Source organism: Pygocentrus nattereri, chromosome 23, assembly GCF_015220715.1.
Source record: "Pygocentrus nattereri isolate fPygNat1 chromosome 23, fPygNat1.pri, whole genome shotgun sequence".
Classification (NCBI taxonomy): domain Eukaryota; kingdom Metazoa; phylum Chordata; class Actinopteri; order Characiformes; family Serrasalmidae; genus Pygocentrus; species Pygocentrus nattereri.
This window is the reverse complement of record NC_051233.1, coordinates 18,893,689-18,914,207: the sequence shown is the minus strand read 5'-3', so window position 1 is coordinate 18,914,207 and position 20,519 is coordinate 18,893,689. Positions and strand designations below refer to the sequence as shown.

The 20,519-nt window shown below is 39.0% G+C and overlaps 1 protein-coding gene across 5 annotated transcripts; it reads right to left on the bottom strand.

Moving 5' to 3' along the window:
- Nucleotides 1-368: 368 nt before the first annotated feature.
- dab2 (DAB adaptor protein 2) lies at nt 369-17,184 on the bottom strand. 5 transcript variants are annotated; one of them, XM_017697995.2, is made up of 16 exons: nt 16,833-17,184; nt 10,809-11,106; nt 9,711-9,850; nt 9,180-9,278; nt 8,928-9,059; nt 7,259-7,342; nt 6,868-6,894; nt 6,736-6,786; nt 6,564-6,626; nt 6,439-6,462; nt 4,900-5,505; nt 3,173-3,308; nt 2,068-2,712; nt 1,771-1,982; nt 1,556-1,658; nt 369-713 (listed from the first exon to the last, which is right to left on the bottom strand). In XM_017697995.2, the coding sequence occupies exons 2-15, from the start codon at nt 10,981-10,983 to the stop codon at nt 1,584-1,586; spliced, it is 2,469 nt and encodes an 822-aa protein (XP_017553484.1). In that variant the 5' UTR covers nt 10,984-11,106; nt 16,833-17,184; the 3' UTR covers nt 369-713; nt 1,556-1,583. The 5 variants fall into 5 exon arrangements, with proteins under 5 accessions (XP_017553484.1, XP_017553493.1, XP_017553502.1 ...); XM_017698004.2 differs by lacking the exon at nt 16,833-17,184 and adding an exon at nt 12,938-13,041; XM_017698013.2 differs by lacking the exon at nt 6,439-6,462 and having other exon boundaries at nt 16,833-17,183.
- Between the last annotated feature and the right edge of the window lie 3,335 nt (nt 17,185-20,519).

Below are 20,519 nucleotides of genomic sequence, written 5' to 3'. Positions count from 1 at the left end.
AACTGAATCAACTGTTGTCTTGAGCCTATGAGTTTATGGAAGATGTTGAAATTTGGAATGAGCATGTATTAAAAAAAAAACTAAACTATGAACTAAAAATAAGGTTCATGAGGCAAGACATCAGATATTGTGTTTATAGCCCCAGTCAAATGGTCTTTGTGATTTCTGTTGCATACATTGGAAAATGTTATTCTTTCAATTGGTATGGTTTTCAACTTCATACAGGTGAAATAAAATGTACCCATCACAGCCGTCTGGTTTTAATTGGTAGTTTCAACAGCCAATTGTTTGGAATTAGGTTATTACATACATGTGTGTGTGTTACACATGTAATACTTTGCAAGACAAAACAGGAAAAAGAGACCAGCATCACTTCATGCTTTCTTTAATGCCAGTAAGAAGAAAAAACGCATCTCATCAAATACATGTACATGCATCCTTTGCCCCTTCCCTCCTCTTGCTTATCCCCTCACATTCACCCCCTGATCTCATTTTCAAATTTCTTTAATACATCAGGAAATGGAACCAGTTGATTTATTAAGAGGTAGGCTGACCCGAGATCAGTTACAAAAAGCACAGAAAGAAAGAAAAGGAGAAATATGCTGACATAGAGGGGGCAGTGAGGTACAGACCAAAGGAAGGAACACACAATGTCCAATGTTTTCTTCAGGTCACTGTGCTGCAGACAGCAGGATTTTTTCAGTCCTCCCATTCTAGGTTAAGAGGAAGGAAACAAATGAAAAACAGGAAAATTAATATTTGCTATTCAAAAGCAGTGTTGAAGCAATAAACTGTGACCTTTTACCTTACATATTTTAGCATCATGGCAAAATGTTTAGGTGAACCCTGATTGGAGTTTAAATACACCATCTCCGATGGCATTATAACCAGCTAACTGAAGCAAAATAAAATATGTAGGCAATCACAGGCCAATATCAAAATGTAACATTACAACCAAACCTCAGTGAATTTATTTCACTTTTCTACATTAAATATAGGTAGATGTCATCTAGCTGTCTAAATCTTTCCTCAAATTCTGCAGTCCTGAGCTGAGCAGTTCATTGGCTAAATGAAGTGGTTTGTGTTCACATCAAACATACAAAAGACCAAGGGTTGATGTTGACCAAAGTCCTATAATTGGTGTTCAAAAGCACTCAGAAAATAACAGTGTTGGAATATTTAATGCTGGTGTGTGTTCAGAAAATTTGTGCATTTTGCTAGATAAAAAAAAATGATTAAGCACTTCTACACTTTGATTTGCACTAAGGCTCCATAGGACTCTAGTCATTTTGGAGTCTCTGGGGAGAACGTTTATATAAAATTATCTAGCAGTGATAATATCCAGGACAAGAAATTAGATAAAGATTATTGCCTCTCATTTAGACACTGCAATGACATTACAATCTTCTGTTACTGTTAGCTTCTATAGCATACATTAACAAATAATCAGATGCTAGTTCCTTGTTAAAAGATCTGGACAATCTCACAATGAATGCATGTGAACATATGTGCAAGTATGAGTGTGAGGGAAGTGAACCAAACTGTGTTTATGCACCTGAACAGCACAGGACACAGAACACTACTTAGGCAAAGGGATTTCCTCCAAAAGGGTCTCCAAAAGAATCAGTTTTTGCAATGTTTTGTGTGGCTGAAGCAATCTGTAAAAGAAAGCATATGATGACTTTCTGATTTAAGAGGTCCATCATATTATGATGTCCAACTATAGATAAAATGCACCAACAACCATGTCTTCAGTTTTTGCGATCTTACCATGGTTGTTGGTGGTGCTCCAAAAGGGTCACTTCCAAAAGTATCATCAAAAAGTTTGGCAGCTGGTGCAGGTGTTGGGCCAGATATGGTTGTAACTGGATAAGGAGCAAAGGCAGCATCCAAGAGTCCTCCAGCTGGGGCAGGGGTAAGGCTTGAAGCTTGACCTGGGAAAGTGGTTTCAGAGAGAGGCTGAAATGCAGGTCTGGGTGGGTCTGGAAATAAGAGAACACACACCATTCAAGTTCTCCCTCAAGGTGCTTTTAGAACTTCAGGTCATTTTAAATTTTAAGCACATACCACTATTTTTTTCAGAAAGCAGACTGATGTCAAAGTCATCATGGTCAGCTGCCTCCTGGGGTACACCAACTTTATTGGAGAAGTACTGATCAAATGAGCCATTGGTGCCTGAGCTAGACATGGAGGCACTTCCAGGCTTAGCCATCTGGAAATCTTTGAACATGTCCTTTCCAGTCTTCTGCTCTTTCCCACCAAGAGGATCCAAGGCTGTAAAGGCACTTTTAACAGCAGGCGGTGGTTCCTTCACTGGGGGACGTGGCGGAGGTCGTGGAGGGACCATTGAAGGCTGTTGGCCTACCATCACTCCTCCTGGAGGGGTCATCATAGGAGGAAACTGACCTGGTGGAAACTGGTTAGACATGGGACCTGTTAGGGGCCAGTTGCCCATAGGTGCTGCCGCTGCTACTGGTTGACCCCAAGCTTGGGAGGGAGCTGTCGAGCCAAATGGAGAAGGTGCCTGTTGTCCCCATTGAGGTACTGATGTTCCTCCAAATGCAGCTGGCTGGGGGAAGGAATTTGGTGGTATACCTTGGACTGTTGCATGAGGGACATGGCTCTGTGGGGGAAATAATGAGGGTGCTGGCTGACCCCATGGATTTGCCTGAGGGACCTGAGGAACTGATGGCGGTCCCAAGGTCATTGATCCTAAAGTACAGAAAGAGAACACTGCTTAAAATGTTTAAATTATTTAAAATGTTAAATTTATTTTTTATATATATATATATATATATATATATATATATATATATATATATAAAAAATAAATATAAAAATAAATAAATAAAATGTGTACACACACACGCCCTTCCGAGTAGTATTAAATCTATGAATGTATTAACACATTTAATATAACGTGGGAGATCCAAATATCAAACTCAAATCAGCACAGCAATTACTTCTTTTATGGACTTACTCATCAAAACTGACAATGTATTTTTTTTAAAACTATGGATAATTTCAAGGTTAAGCAATTTCCCTTTTTATTTTAAACTTTAGCATGATTAAAACCCAGATGGCTTCATAAAATAAGAATTAGTTTTGTGGAGGGCAAAGTTGTTATAAAAAAAAGATGATCACAATAGGTTGACCAGTACTAATCACTGACCAAGAGCAGCTATGGATGAAGTGGTAGTAGGGTTGAACAGATCTGCTGGAATGGAAGAGTTGGCCTGAGTTGTAGCACCATTACTTTGGGGTGGTGGTGCAAATGGATTGGCCCCAAACAGGTCATTTCCAGGAGACTGTGGAGGCAGCAAAGGATTATAAGACAAACTCAATAATAAATACAATGCAAATACATGACCGTTAGTATGAATTATTCAAGATGTTAACCATGTACAAATAGCTACATTAGTAGCTCACATGCTACAGATACTACTTACCATACATACTTCTATGGAGGCATAAAAAGCAGATAGATTTGGTTTGAATTATGTACATATAGCACATGCATGTAATACATGTAAGCATGTTATTCTATGCAACAGGGGTAATTAGCCATTTATCAAGCAGAAACACACATTAATACTTCAATGTTAAAAGATATCAGCTGATGGAGTGCTGCCAAGAGAATGCTTAAAAAATTACCACTATTAACATGCACCCACACCGAAACACAAGTCCTAGAGGTTTGAATGGCATCTCCCAGCAACACCCTTTAAAATCTCAATCCTGACTGTGAAACACCAACACCAAGAATTGCCCCTCAAACACCAACTTGGACCACACAATACAAGTTCCATGTAATTTTTTTTGTACAAACTATTGAACTTGCTCTGATTAAAAGCTGCTTTGGTTTTCTTTTTGGCTTCTTGTCCCCTGAATTTTACATGTTGTAGTGCATTTGCAGGTTTGCAGTACTGCAGTCAACATCAAGTGAAGGGAATAATTGCAACATATTGGCCAGAGGGCCAATTAAAAATCAATCTATGTTTGGACCAGACTGAACACCCCCCGGTGCAAGTCATATCATGAAACCTGTGTACTGCTACAGCCCTACAAGCTAAGGGAGAGTGGGGCACAACATATTTTAGGTTGTGTTTGTATATGAGAGAACCCCTCCGCGACCCTGATTGAGAAGCAGCTCAGAGAGAGCGAGAGCGCGAGAGAGCGCGAGAGAGCGCGAGAGAGCGCGAGAGAGCGCGAGAGAGCGCGAGAGAGAGCGAGAGAGAGCGAGAGAGAGCGAGAGAGAGAGCGAGAGAGAGCGAGAGAGAGCGAGAGAGAGCGAGAGAGAGAGCGAGAGAGAGCGAGAGAGAGAGACTTACTTTTAAAATTGGAAAGTTTAGGAAGAGCGAGCACAAACATTACTACTAACCCAATATACAGGGTTAACTGCAACAGACTTGGGGCCTAGATGCAAGTGTCATTGTCAGTGAAAAACCCAGTTAGTTCAATAGAAATCTGTTTGAACCAGATGAGTTTTCCAACGTAAACACAAAAATATTTGCACCAAAATAAATCACTGAAAAGACTGTGCCAGGTGTTGGAAGTGTACTTTTGACCACAAAGTCAAAATTACAAAAAGATATAAAAATATTTTCTCTATGAGATCGCTATAGTACATGTATTTTATTTCTAATATATCTATAGAACATTTGATGAATCTGGGCATTAAAAAAAAAAAAAAAAAAAAAAAAAAAAAAACCACCACTCACCTACACGTCTACTCAAGTGAACTGAAACTGTAATGGTGCAGTGAAGTTAGCTTTCTGCAAGTGTTAGTTCAAAAGAATGAAATGTCAGTAATAACTTTCAAAAGCTACCACCTTTGTGTGGAAGTTGCATTGTGCAGTTTTAGCCAGCACCCAATATACCAAACTCTTAAACATTCACCTTCTCTCTCCTCCTTACGTGGTTGATCTTAGGTGGTGGTGGGAAAATAGCTTTATTATCATGGAGGGGAGGAGACTGCAATGCACAAAGCTCATCACACAGCACAGAGAAAGGTTGGGCCACAGGAAGCATTATTTTATCAAGTGTGTCACAAGAAGAAGGGGGCTGCACTGACTGATTCATGAAAGGATTGCTGCCAGGAAACCTGACTGGTCTACTAACACTCTTCTGTGAGCTACAGCCTTCACTCAGTCCACCAAAGGGCTGACCATTTGTGGAAAAGTTTCCATTTAGGCTGTTTTGTTCTACTGGCTCGTTCAAGAGACAGTCAAGAAGACCTATTCCTTCATTGGACGATATTACAGATGGGACATCATTGGGCGAGATGGCAGAAGGAGAGTGGTCAATGTGGCCACTATGCAGAGCAAGAGAATCATAATTGCATTGGTCTGGACTGGGAGTTGGGAATAAGTCTACAGAGGAAAAGGGGGTGTCATTGGGTGTGTTACAAGGAACAGTGGAATAAGAGACAAAAGGGTTTCCTTTAGGGTGATTCTGATTGGCATCAATCACAGCAGCAAGTTCCAGCAACAAAACACTGTCAGGCTGAAATTAAAAGAGGACAAGAAGGGAGAAGAATTGGGAAATGAAAGATCAGCAAAGAGAACAATAGCAAAAATAGACAATCACTGCTTATTCTGCTGTACTGTAGCAATTGTGAAAAAATTGTATTAGTTTGCCAGTAAATAAGTATATAATGGCTGGGGCTATAACCTATCAGTTATATTAATAATTGGGAAGTCTTGATTTTTTTTTTAGCATTTTAGCAAATTAACCAGAAGCTAAAAATAAAGCCTAGAAATGGAGCTGAGCAAAAACAAAGTATGCATGTTATTCGAAGGTCTTCTATGCTTCTACACAACATTCTTGTAAAAATAAAACATGCTAAAAGGGGTTCTTTAGAGCTACTTTTGGTTTGCTAAAAATCTTGCAATATTTGGTGTTTTAACCCCTTTCTGCAGGCCTCCTAGTGCCTGCTTGATGGTAGAGTAAAGTAGCAATAATTTTTATAAGTATAATCAAATAATAAAAAAAATCCCACACACTAGATAGATAGATCCACAGATAGATAAAACCACAATACTTTATAAAAAATAAATCCAATTTAAAAAGTTAAATATTAGCATGTAAGGCTGAAGGCACTTCCACAACAGAAAAAGGGTAAAAGGGTTAAAGCACTACTGTTGCAAATGAGATGTGAGGGTGAAGATCTTTTAAATAACATTTTACATAATGAAATGCTTCTATATAATAACCCCCCACCGCAGGAAGGAGTTTTAGTTTTAAGAGTGCATCACTGCATTTGCACTGCAGAATGATGAAACTAGGTAATTGGTGCCCATACAATAGAAAAAGAAAATAAATAAATAAATAAACAAATAAATAAAGTGAAGGAAGCAAAGATGTATGTAGCTGTTAGCGTATAAGTTGTTGTTAACACAAAGCTCAGCATTAAAGCAGATGATTTAAAAACTTTACCCCCGTTTCATTTTTCCAAGCATCCTGACCACAACAAAAAAACAAAAATAATAAAATTACCTATAAATTGTCACATTCCATTTGGCTTTTGGCAAAAGAGAATATTTGTAACTGCAGTCTGTTACCGTGGGAGAGTTGATATCAGGGGGTGTAGACATGTCTCCAAAAAGATCCATCTGCTCCACAGTCTACAAGCATGCGCGGGCACACACACACAGACATGGGTATGCAAACAAAATGGCTTATTAAACTAGATCCAATGAATCAAATTAATAGTATTATCATTACACATCTTACTTTTACAGTGCTCACTTTACCATCCAGACTGAGCAAGGCATCTCCTCCATTCTTTAAAAACAAAAAAACTTTATATACAAAAAATGTCTCAAAATATATTTCAAATACTCAAAAATTGATTTATACACCTACCTCAACCACCATATTATTGATTTCATTCTGTAAGGAAAAAAAAGCCATAAAAAGCTTTTTATACATTATTTACAGTATTAAATCTGACTGAAGAAACTACTTATTATAGAAGTGGAATAGAGACAAGAACAAAGCAAAAATTTTATGTATTCCTCTCACCCCCCAACCTGAACCCACCAATTTCATTTGGGACAAAAAAATGCATATTAAATATTAGAAGTATAATTAATTTGTCCTCCCCCACCCCCCAACACAAAAACTTACCCACTTACCTACCAATTATCTACATCAAACAAGCACTAACAGATATCAGTATTTCTTTGAATAAAAATCCTGAATTAAGGAAATAATTTAATTGAAATGATTATCAGTTTCCAAAACAGTCTGCTACCTTCTGTGCATCTTCTGCTTCTTTCTTCCTCATGTTGAAAATTAGTTGGAATAGATCTTTCAGGTCCATTACCAATGGCTCTGCCTGGAACATGATGAGAATATAGAGCAATCATGTACAAAATAACAGGAAGGTAATTTAAGATCTTCTAGAAACAAAGAGATGATGTACTTTATTATTCAAGTCTTTGTCCACATGAGAAAAAGCATTTAAAGAGACTTACATGGGCTGTGAGAAAAGACAAGTATGCTTCATACACAAGGGCAATTCAATGAGCTACACATGTAAAAGTAAAAGGAATATCAAAAAGAAAAAAGACAAAGTGTGCCTAAGAATGAAAAATGATAAAAGTTTTAAAAATCTTAAAAACAAAATACCTAAAATATCCAAGACGTTCTGGGCTGTGATTTATAGTCTAGTAGCAGCACTAAAATCTGTTCTGTATCTAACTAGAAGCCAGCGTAAAGATTTTAGAACTGGAGAAATATGCTCCGTTCTCTTGGGCCTGGTTAAAACTCTCATAACAGCAGTCTGAATGAGCTGTAGATGTTTAGGTCTTTTTGGGGAGTCCAGTTAAGAGACCTTTACAGTTGTCCAACCTACTGGAGATACAAGCATTGATGAGCTAGGCCCCGTTGGGATATCAAATGTTTGATTCTGGCTATATTTTAAGATCAGGCTTAAAATATAAAAGCAGCATTAGGCTGTTTTGGTGATTGCTCCAATTAGTCAAAGGAAGATCTGGATGTTTCTACTGGAGGCTGTCCAGTATTTACAGGTACCATTCCATGTTTGGTGGGCCTAAGAATGTCTTAACTTCACATAGCAGGCATGTTGTTAATGGAAATGAACAGATTCACACAATGGCTGGAGAGGAGAAGCCAAAACCATATTCTTTCAACTACATTGTGAGAGATTGCTATTTTTGGCAAGAAATGAATGTATTAGTTTATTTGAATGTATTCTCATTGTAAAAGCAAAGACACACTTACTGCTAGCCAGCAGGGAGTTATGACCTAACAGTTTGTTAGACATTCACTGCTAGGGTGCAGGAGCCATTATAGTGCACTATACAGGGAGTAGGGAGCAATTTGAGTTTTAGTGATTGTGAACATTGCACACTTAAATGCACGGGTCCCTTGACCCTTGTCTCATAGATATAAATTTCAAGTGATGTGTTTGGGTAGAACTCTAAATCATATCATCTCTGCCAAGCAGAAATGCCACTGCTATATGCAAACCTCAAAATAATTGTTATATTTAGTTAATTAAGAATAAAATGTCAGTCAAAGCAGATACCCAAGACGTTTAGATTTTTATATTAGTAGTATTTTAGTTCATTACATTTCAAACATACTCATGACTTTGATAAACATGTGGCCTCAAGCACTAACTGTTCTTAAAGAGATTTTCTTTTTCTTAAAACCCACTTTCTGCTTCTGACATTTACCAATGTTTTCTTTATTTGTTCTTAGAGCAGAGTCTGTGCACTGTCACGAGCACAAAGTTGCAAACTATTCTGAGGTTTAAGAACAAATCTGATGCAGACTTTTTCTTAGGCTGACAAATGGTTTGAAGCAATTTTCCTTACGTGGCCCAAGACTTTTGCACAGTATTGTGTATATATTCATAAAGAGAAATTTGTGCAACAGCACATAGGATACAAGACCTGCTGGGCTGTCTTGACGGCAAAGAACTGGTGCTGACCCTCTGCCCCACACACATATCCAAATGCCCGGTTATCTGTGATATCACGAGCAATAAAGGAGATCTTGTTGACCACATGCTCATGTTCAATCACCTGCACAACAGAAGAGAGGAAAGTCTGCAACAAGGACTTGTTTAACAAAAATACAGAGATACAGACATCCAGAGACTGGAAGTAGATGTAAAATATAAAGCAAATAATTGCACTTCTTACTCCAGTCTTCTCATCAATGATTTTAATCCCATTCAGAGAGATGTTCACCCAGATTCTCTGCTTGTGTTTTCCTTGGGAACGAGCAGCTACTGCCATGCCCTGCAATGTAATTTGTAAAACACCAAAACCATAAGACTGCGCCACTTACAGCAATTACTCAAAAGCATGACTACAGTGAGCTCAAAAGGTTAACCTTCTCTAGAAAGGCAATTGTTATAGACCTGTAACAAATAATGCAAGAGGTCAACCCCACCCCCAACAAAAACAGCAAACAGCGTTTGTTGTCCGAAGTTCACTTCTTTAGCTTTGTACTGGAACTAGGATGCTAATGCAACTAACTAGCATATAGCACAGTAGAAGTCATCTTGAAGCCATTTTGTGACCAATTTACACATAGACTTCCATTACTTTTAAAAGTATATTAACCTCACATATAACCAAATACATTGTAATTGTACACTATATACAAATTATGGAAATGGTACATTACAATTTCTTCTCTTTCTAATGGGACAACTCCTTTGGATCTACCTTTAGCTTCATCATGGAGTCCTGGCTCATTTTGTCCCCTCGGGCTTCAGGTACATCATCAATACCAATCAGCTTAGCTTTATATCTCACTCCATCACCCTGAAACCTGGCCAGCAGGTACTCATCTGTTTTATCAGGAACTGAGAAGGAAAGGGGGGGAATTTGAGAACACACTAAGATTATTACAATGTCATGAGCTTTTCAAACGTGTTCAAACTCAAACCTTTTCAGCAATTCAGCATATACAAGACACAATGGAAGAAAATTTTCCAGTAAGCCCATCTATCTCATAATTTACTAATATGGTTATAGTGAATTACTTTTAAAATTTGGAATACTTAAAAGCGTGGTGGAGGGACTATCCTGACAACATCAAGGGCACCATGAAAACACAGTGTTCCTAAAGGAAAGATTTTTTCCAGAATTCTTGGCGTAAACATATCAAAATATCATTTGCCTCATCAAAACATAAATAACAGTAAATGGCATAGAAATATTCGTAATTCATATATTCATACATAAAGCAGTAAGACTTAGTAATCCTTCCTAAAAAGAACATTACAGTTATTCATAAAATTATCATTTATTAAAGTTAATATATTTCTTCCTAAAAATAAAACAATGAGAGCGTTTATAGGGAACACAGTGGGCTTAAAGGGTACATGGCCCTTTAGGGAAAAAGGATCAAAACCCATGTGTGTTCATTTCGAGCCTGCCATTACCCCATCAGGACAGGCTTTTTGTTCATCAAATACAAGCAGTCCTAAAATAAATACATATTAGGGCTATAAGCCTCATTTTGGGCAATTCAGTTACTGTATTATAATTGTAATGAAATAATATTGCAGGAGAGATGTAAAAATGCCTCACTGTATTGATTATGGCAAAGAGACAATAACTAATAACTAATTAAATTATTAGAAATGATTAAAATAGTATAAAGTATCAAGCTTTTATTGTCTATATTCCACTGCTGAGTAAAAGGTTGCATTTGTGTTTGAGAATTCATGATGCCTATAGAAATCTAATCAAATTGTTGTGGTCAGTTTTATATCTCTGATCTACACTCTTAAAAAAATAACAAAAGCCCAGTTGTACCCTTCTTCTTCTCCCTGGAGAAGAATGGAGCCTTTGTTACAGCTGTGGTTTGTGTTGTGGTTGTTGCAGGAACAGCTGGGCTGATTTCAGTGGCAGCAGTAGTAGAGGTGGATTCAGAAGTGGGTCCAGTGGGGGTTACTGGAACCACAGCAGTGGGCTCTACTTCAGCTGACATGGTCAGATCACCACAATATGATGAGATAGACAAGGAAGAGGCAGAGGGGGTGCAAGACTCCTCAAAACAAGGGGACAACGTGCAGTCAGGATATTCAGCAGGCACACATTCTTAGCACTGTGCCTACAGAAAAAAAACAAACAAACACACATAATAGCATTTAAATGACAAGAACAACAACAACAACAACAACAACAACAACAACAGCACTTTCCCTATAAAAAAAAAAAGACATTCCCAGAAGTATCTTGCACTACAGCAGCAACAACCATCACCCCAAAACACACACACTAATATATATATATATATATATATATATATATATATATATATATATATATATATATATATATATATATATATATATATATATATATACATACATACATACATACACACACACACACACACACACACACACACACACACACACACTAACTAATAGGAAACCTGAAAAATATGGCCAATGTCATTACCATCCATTTTGTAGCACTTCAAGCAGTCAGTAGTAAGTGCTACTAAAACGGATGGCTTGTACTGAGGGGGAAGGAGGAAGAGCACAGAGTCAGCAAGAAGAGGTTTCCTGCCTTATGGTCAAAGGAAGGAAGAAGGGGAAAGACAACTGCAAGTCCTAAAAAACCAGATTCAAAAGAAAAGGTAAAAGCTGGTGGTTTAAGGCTTTACCCTGCACATACAGATTAAGCCTAGTTTTAGATGAAATTGTGACGTCAATGTTGAAATACTATTAGAAATTCTTAATAGTCTGGGATTAGCCTTAATCCGGATCTGAGAAACTGGCCTGTTGTCCTTACTTGTATCACAGGTTCAACCTCATCAACTCATCATGATTCTCCTCCTCACCAAAACATATTTTCACAGACTCTCCTAAATAGTCAGTAAATCTCAGCTCTCCAGATGAGTTTGGTAGCCATATCTACAAACTCTACTAGAATAATTTGAACTGTTGTTGTTTAAGCTACAAGGGAGAACTAATATTAGCTAAATTCAAGGTGTGAAAAACAGGGGGTTCCAGGAATCTAAATCCTGAGGGGTCCCTGAAAATAAACTTATGATATTATACTACCTGCTAGGGAAAAACAGATACCCAGATACAAACCCAGGGAAAGGTCACTGTTTAGATGCTTCACCCACAATTGGTGAGCATCTGTCTTTGGTTTTCTTAACTAATTAGACATGCAGAACTAGTCTGCCTCAAGGTGGTGCTGTAGCAAACTGGTTCTCCCAGGTCCTTCATAGCTTAGCAATTGTAACTATTGCCAGTACATCCCTGAAAAATCCATAGGGGAAAAAATGGTGGAAATTGTTCCTTATTTCTCAAACTGAAAACAAATGTTAATGCGTGGGGGACCGCACTACTAAACTAGAAAAGAGCATTTCATAAAGATGAATTGTTAGACCAAACATTTTGCTGAATTGCAGCCATCATCTGTGCCAGGGAGCAAGTCAGCAGCCAGCCAATGCTGGAGTAACCAGCCAACCTTCCTAAACACCAAGGGGTATTTCGCACACTGGCTAAAATAAGATGACTACAATAGCCAACTAACAGACCCTGATTCTCCTCTAGTATGACTAGTAACAATGATTTTAAGCTAGTTTATGTTAGCTTTGTTTTCCTCTTTGAGCAAAGAAATTTTCAGACAGGCTGTCTAGATAGCAAACCTGATTTTTAAGGGAAATCAAATCCTAAGCCTTGGAATGGGTACTGGCTGACAGGAACACACTCCATTAGATTCACCAGAAGCTCACAGGCAACATACAGAGTTATGATGGATCATAACAGCAGTGACTGAATCAATGCTTTCAGTTAACCTAACCACGTAAAAGGCCAGTAATCAAGACCATAACTGCCAAATCTAAAAAAAAAAACCAAAAAAAAAAACAACTAAAAACTTAAACTCAGTAGAAGAAAGGAGGTGGGAAGAGAGAGACCTACCTCCAAGTGATGTGCTTGGCTGTCCACAATGTACAGAGAAATGGTAACAGCATATGAGCAAAGGTTGGCAGATATCAAAGGTTGAGCAATTAAACCCAGTTAATTTTATTCCAAGCGCTTGTCGTGCTCACATCACAGACTATAGCTCCTCCTCAACAAACCCAGTCTACAGATGGGACTGACTGAACATTTTTAACTGCGCAAATGTAATTATTCACCTAATTTAAGTAACATCAATTTTGAAATTTTACTTATAGTGCAAAATCAGACTATTTGAAAAAAAGCATAAAAGCTATGCGTAATTGCATGCAATGCAGGTGTTGCAACTTATGAGGAAGCAGTGGCAGTTAAACCCACAGTCCTCGTCCTTTTAACTACGTAGTAACATCCAAATCTTGTGACCTGTTCGTTTGCTGCAGTTTTAACATTAACTCAAGCTTCTGCTTGATCACATGAGAGCCATCCATCTTCAGTGGTAAATGTTTTGTTGAACTCACTTGGGAAGTCATGTTAACATTAACTTCACAACAACACTTCTAAACAGGGCTTGTTTAGAGGAATGAATAAATGTTCCTTGTGCTATGACAGTCTGACAGGGAAAGACAGGAGAAAGATACTGTACTTACTGCTATAGTAAAAAATAAAATTCATAAGCACTTCAAGTAACTGCACAGAGAGACTTGGGAAGAAAAAACTAACAAATGAATATAAAACCAGAAACTAAGAAGTATCTAGACATATAAAGCACAAATTAACCTATTAATATCCATATATAAAATGTTTATTTTCATATGTTCTGAGTTTGCCTGAGCACAAACCTGAATAATGGCTAAAATGTGAAGAACACTTAATGTAGCATAAGTTTAAGTGACACTTTTTAATCCCACAAACAGGGAAATTTCACCTCCGCATTTAACCCAACCATGAAGTGAAACACCACATACACACTATGAGCACACATACACACAAGGGGGCAGTGAGCACACTTGCCCAGAGCAGTGGGCAGCCCTATCCAGGGAGTAATTGGGGGTTAGGTGTCTTGCTCATGGACACCTCAGTCATGGACTGTTGGCGCTGGGGATCAAACAGGCAAAACCTTCCAGTCACAGGGCCAGTTCCCTAACCTCCAGCCCACGACTGCCCCGGTAAAAGGGGCACATGGGACTCACAAGGTATTCGAAGTATAACTATACACAATTTCACTTTACTTTAAGGTTCTGCGGTATTTTGCCTCATCATATTAAATTGTTGAACCTGAATGAGTTGAAAGGAGATAAAAACAATCAGCTTTACACTAACGTATGTACACAATAACAAATGTATGGCGTCCCACCACTGCCTTGCGCTGCAGCCATGCAAAGTGGTCATGCGCAAATGGCTCTCAGAAGGTGCCACATTCGCGGAAGGATGGACATTCCTTGTAAGTAAGTAAGTAAGCAAGATAGCCAAGGCAAACAATTCTGCTGTCTGAGTCTTTCTGCTGTGGCTCAACAAGGGAGTGGCCCTGAGAGAGGACTGGGGGTACATTCTGGAACCCCTGCTGCGGCAAGACAACGGAGGGGCAATTATGTGCCCCTCCATGGCTCAGGGTTTCTGCTCAAAGTGTGAGGTTGCTGGAAAAGTTGACCTTTGAAGAGGGGGTCTATGCGCCATCCTGCTACCAGCTTGCGTGTTGGGTGGGAGTGCGTGGCCACATGTGATCATGGCAAGAGACATTCCTTGTAAAAAAGATATTCACTCAATAAGGTGCTAATGCTGGGTTGTGGGGTAGTAGTGGAGTGAGAGTAAGAGAAAGTGCAATGTTTCCTTATTCTACACAAACAATAAAGTTTATATAAAGATGTGGAGTTTCTAAGCAGAGGTATTAGAGCAGGTAATTAAGTCAGAGAAAAAGCATGTTTGAACTACCAGTGTTCTGTATTAAAAGTGTACAAACTCAACCATGGCAGCATTTGGCTATTCAGCAACACATGCTTATCAGTACTGCATATGCAGCAGTCTGTTATCAGGAGAGGAAAACAGTAGTACAATTTCTTACACATTACAGATTACACTGATGAACACCAGAATAGCCCTGAAAACTTAAGCACAGAGTTTCCAGGAGCGTCGTTTGCATATCTCTCCATGATGCAATATATTGCAATGTGAGGATGTGGCATGTATATACATACACACCTACCAGCTGCAATTATTTGGCCTTTTCCTAAATGGTACCTGACTGAACTGTGGCCAAGAATCAACCTAAGAACACGTAAAACTACACATTGTAAACACAATTATGCCTCTGAGAGATATATTATGACTATTGTGATAAGTTATCAAGAACAGCTGAGATCACAAGAGTGGCAGCAGGCAGTCTATAAAACAGTTCATGGTTTATACAAAGACAGCATATATACAAGGAGCACGGTGGCACAGAAACTAACTCAATGTGAATCATAAATGCAAGTGCAGTATAAAAGATGAACGAAAGCACCATCAATCTTGACAGTTTGCTCATTTCTGAATATGAAAGCAAACACTAAACTCTTTAGTCCTTCATATCTGGAACTACACTTCCATTCATCCATAATAAATTTGGGACACTGTTAGAATGTTTTTCAGATTTTGAGATATCACATTAAGAATGTTACCCCTTTTTAAAAATGGAATTCATTCTTTTCTACCCTTCAACGCTCATTGTAGCATGTTCTGCTGGTATCAGTTCAGTCTCTAGACATCAAATTACATTAATCCTGAATCCATTCAGTGGATCATCAGACACTAACTGAAATGCTGTTGGCCAAACATGGGTCCGTAAACACTATTAAGAGAATAAGGAATGTGTTTTTTTTTATATTCAGGGTCACAGTTTGCACCCTATAGGGCACTTGACACAATCCTGGTTACAGACCTACTCCCATGGTCCACTTTAACCAAGCTCTGGAGAATCATTTAAGTATTGTTTGAGGATGGCTTCTGGCTGTTCAGTAACTAAACTGGATTTAAGTGTGCCAATCTAGTTCCATTAAAAATGCAGGCGTCAGCAACAACTGACAGCACTCATAAAAACATCCCACAGCTCTTAGTGGCATATTTGCCCAAGAAGGTTACATGTTAACTCAAAACTGCTGTTACCACCATTTCTACCACTGTTCCAACATGCTCTTAACTTCATGGTACCTCAGAGGTGAGAAAAGAATTAAGAGGACGACCAAATCAGTGGTTTGAATAGCATTCTACTGGAGGTTGGAGTGGACAGTGATTAGTTTTGTCTGAAATCTACTTGACTCTAGTCGTAACCTTAGTGAAATGTTTAATCCTCCATTTTTTCGAAATGAGCTGATTAGTTGAGTGAGGTGGCTTGAAGTCAGGGCAAGTAAAATATGCAGGGGTAGGTTAATCTTAAACATGGATTAAATTACTTTGTGACTGTCAGTGAAGATCACACTAAATAACGAACATCAGGCATAGACTACAAGCTAAAAATCGGTCACTCTGTTTTTAGCAGTTTTATTGCCTTAATGAGGCCAAAACCATCAGTAGAGTAAGAACAATGACCGAACAACTTTAAACACTAATGGCAAAGAACTGACACCGATTTAGCACATTACAAACAGAAAATAACCGTCCCACCCCAAAAAAGAAATAATCTACGTTTTGACATTGCAGGGAAAACTAACTTTAAACACTTTTAAAGGATTTCATAGTGATGGCGTTCGCTTTTACTGCGCATGCGCCCCATAACAACGGCCACCTGTGGTCACTTTACTCTAAACTGATTTGGCACTCGCAATTAAAAAACAACAAAACACAAACACTTTTTACTTTACACCATTTTATATAACTCACTGACGGCCATGACCAAATAAACGGCTAAAGGACGGAAAACTGACAGAAAGTACGTTACGATTACCTGCAGGCGTTTAGGCGATGCTGAATCCCATATCCAACAGAAAGAGCACAGCACACGGATAACGCAGATTCCGCACGGACCCTTTGCTAGAGGAGTTTAAGTGAGGGTCAAACCCAAACTCAGGACCTTGTGCAGGTCAGGACGTCTTGCCTGGCTGCCCCACAGTGAGCGCCCCCCACACAGCACAGCTTTCAACACTCGGGCGCCTCCCACTGGTGCCGCGCGCAGCCCGTTGGGCTGTCCGCGTTTTTGCCTCTGAAGTGTCTTGTCCTTAACTTTAGCTTATAACGCGCGCACACACTCACTCATTCATTCACTCATTCACTCATTCAATCATTCACCCAATCACCCGGACACTTATTCTCTCTCCCTCACACACTCATTCACTCGGTCGTTTCCACACTGTCACTCACTCATTCACCCAACCACCCTGTCACTCACTCACTCTCTCTCTCTTTCTCGCTCATTCATTCACTCACTCACTCACTCACTCACTCACTCGCTCGCTCGCTCTCTCTCTCTCTCTCTCTCTCTCTCTCTCACTCTCTCTCTCTTTCTCGCTCATTCACTCACTCACTCGCTCGCTCGCTCTCTCTCTCTCTCTCTCTCTCTCTCTCTCTCTCTCTCTCTCTCACTCTCTCTCTCTTTCTCGCTCATTCATTCACTCACTCACTCACTCACTCACTCGCTCGCTCGCTCTCTCTCTCTCTCTCTCTCTCTCTCTCTCTCTCTCTCTCTCTTTCTCGCTCATTCATTCATTCACTCTCTCTCTCTCTCTCTCTCTCTCTCTCTCTCTCTCTCTCTCTCTCTCTCACTCATTTACTCACTCGCTCACTCATTCACTAGCTCATTCACTAAGTTGTTCACCTATTTGCTCACTTTGTCAATCACTCACTCCCTCACTAATACACTGACTTATTAATTTTTATTATTAATTATTATTAATATTAATTTTTCACCTGTATAATCATGCACTCACTCTCACTGACATTCACTGGCTTACTCACATTCTCACTCATTTATTCACCCATTCACTCAATCAATCACTCTATTAACACTCCCTCACTAGCTCAATCACATTTAGTTGCCTACATTTCACACACTTGTTAACTAGGCTACTACATGATTACTTTGCCTGGAATTTAATAAAAGTGTTGATACTTCAATTAAATAATGAACAACAATGGAAGCTCTTAGCAAATCCAGCATCTATCAGCATAACTAGTTATTCAGATGCTATTCTATCCTTTTTTGGTGGAAGAAACCGACATGTTAAAAATGTTTCTTTTAACCCTCTATGGTACCATGTTGCCTCCAGGCAACATAGACTTCTATACTATATTGAAAGAAAATCAGCAGAGGTGGATGAAGTACACAAATCATGTACTTGAGTTAAAGTAGAGATACCCAAGGTAAAATATTACTCCAGTAAAGGTAGAAGTCCTTACTCTAGACCTCAACTTGAGTAAAAGTATAAACGTATTTGCCTTCAAATGTACTTAAGTATCAAAAGTACTAAAAGATGAATTATGGCTCTGATGTCCTGTTACCATTTTTATAACAAGACTCGCTTCATGATCTCATTTTAGGTGAAAATCCTCCAGTGTCCCTTGGTAAACCAGTCTTTTAATAGAATGTCAATAATTAGTGATGCTGTTGTCTGTTAAAATGATCGTAAGCACAAAACACTGAAGGTAAACAGTTTTCATCAGGTAGAACCGAGTGGCTCTGAAATCACCTTTACAAACAAGCAAAGTTTCAGCTTAAGATTACTTTGTAAATTAGTTACAAGTTGAATAAAAACTTGCTTTAAACGCAAGTTCACAGATAAGTTTTCCTTTACTGTATTGATCTGTAGTTCTCTGTCCATAAACATAAACTAACCGAAACTAATTTACTATGAAATTAAAGTGTTTGTATGAATTCAGAAAAAAAGAAACATGCCAGTCACAACTGCATATACAGTGGGGAAAAAAAGTATTTAGTCAGCCGCTGATTGTGCAAGTTCTCCCACTTAAAAAGATGAGAGAGGCCTGTAATTAACATAATAGGTAGACCTCAACTATGAGAGACAAAATGAAGAAAAAAAATTCAGAAAATCACATTGTCTGATTTTTAAAGAATTTATTTGCAAATAATGGTAGAAAATAAATATTTGCTCACCTACAAACAAGCAAGATTTCTGGCTGTCACAGACCTGTAACTTCTTCTTTAAGAGGCTCCTCTGTCCTCCACTCATTACCTGTATTAATGGCACCTGTTTGACCTTGTTATCTGTATAAAAGACACCTGCCCACAACCTCACAGTCACACTCCAAACTTCACTATGGTGAAGGCCAAAGAGCTGTTGAAGGACACCAGAAGCAAGAGTGTAGATCTGCACCAGGAAAGGCTGAATCTGCAATAGGCAAGCAGCTTGGTGTGAAGAAATCTACTGTGGGAGCCACTGCTAATCTCCCTCAATCAGTGGCTCCACGCAAGATCTCAGCCCATGGGGTCACAATGATCACAAGAACATTGAGCAAAAATCCCAGAACCACACAGGGGGACTTAGTGAATGACCTGCAGAAAGCTGGGACCAATGTTACAAAGGCTACTGTCAGTAACACACTACGCCGCCAGGGACTCAGATCTTGCAGTACCAGACGTGTCCCCCTGCTTAAGCCAGTACATATCCGGGTGCATCTGAAGTTTGCTAGAGAGCATTTGGATGTTCCGGAAGAGTACTGGGAGAATGTCATATGGTCAGATGAAACCGAAGTAGAACTGTTTGGTACAAACACAGCTCATCGTGTTTGGAGGAGAGTGAATGCTGAGTTGCATCCAAAGAACACCATACCAACTGTGAAGCATGGGGGTGGCAACATCATGTTTTGGGGCTGCTTCTCTGCTAAGGGACCAGGACGACTGGTCCGTGTACATGAAAGAATGAATGGGGCCATGTATTGTGAGATTTTGAGTGCAAACCTCCTTCCATCAGCAAGGGCATTGAAGATGAAATGTGGCTGGGTCTTTCAGCATGACAATGATCCCAAGCACACTGCCAGGGCAACAAAGGAGTGGCTTCGAAAGAAGCATTTCAAGGTCCTGGAGTGGCCTAGCCAGTCTCCAGATCTCAGCACCATAGAACTCCTTTGGAGGGAGTTGAAATTCCGTGTTGCCCGCCGACAGCCCCAAAACATCACTGCTCTAGAGGACATCTGCATGGAGGAATGGGCCAACATACCAGCAACGGTGTGTGCCAACCTTGTAAAGACTTACAGAAAACGTTTGACCTGTCATTGCTAACAAAGGATATATAACAAAGTATTGAGATGAACTTTTGTTATTGACCAAATGTTTATTTTCCACCATTATTTGCAAATAAATTCTTTTAAAAATCAGTGATTTTTCTGAAATAGTTGAGGTCTACCTATGATGTACTTTTAAATACTTTTCCCCACTGTATGTACATATTTTTATATTGTGGTCTATTTACACAGTTAGGTTGGTTCCGTCATTTAGGTAGATGTATGTGCTCCCAAATTTTTATGCTGCTGCGCTGATGTTGAACCGTGTGCTGCACTGGGTCGGTATGATGCTTTGCGCTTCTTTTGTTTTGACATGTTACATTTATATACACACAAAAACCAAAAGGATTGACAGATTTCTCAAAATGTAGTGGAGTAAGAAGTAAGATATATGACT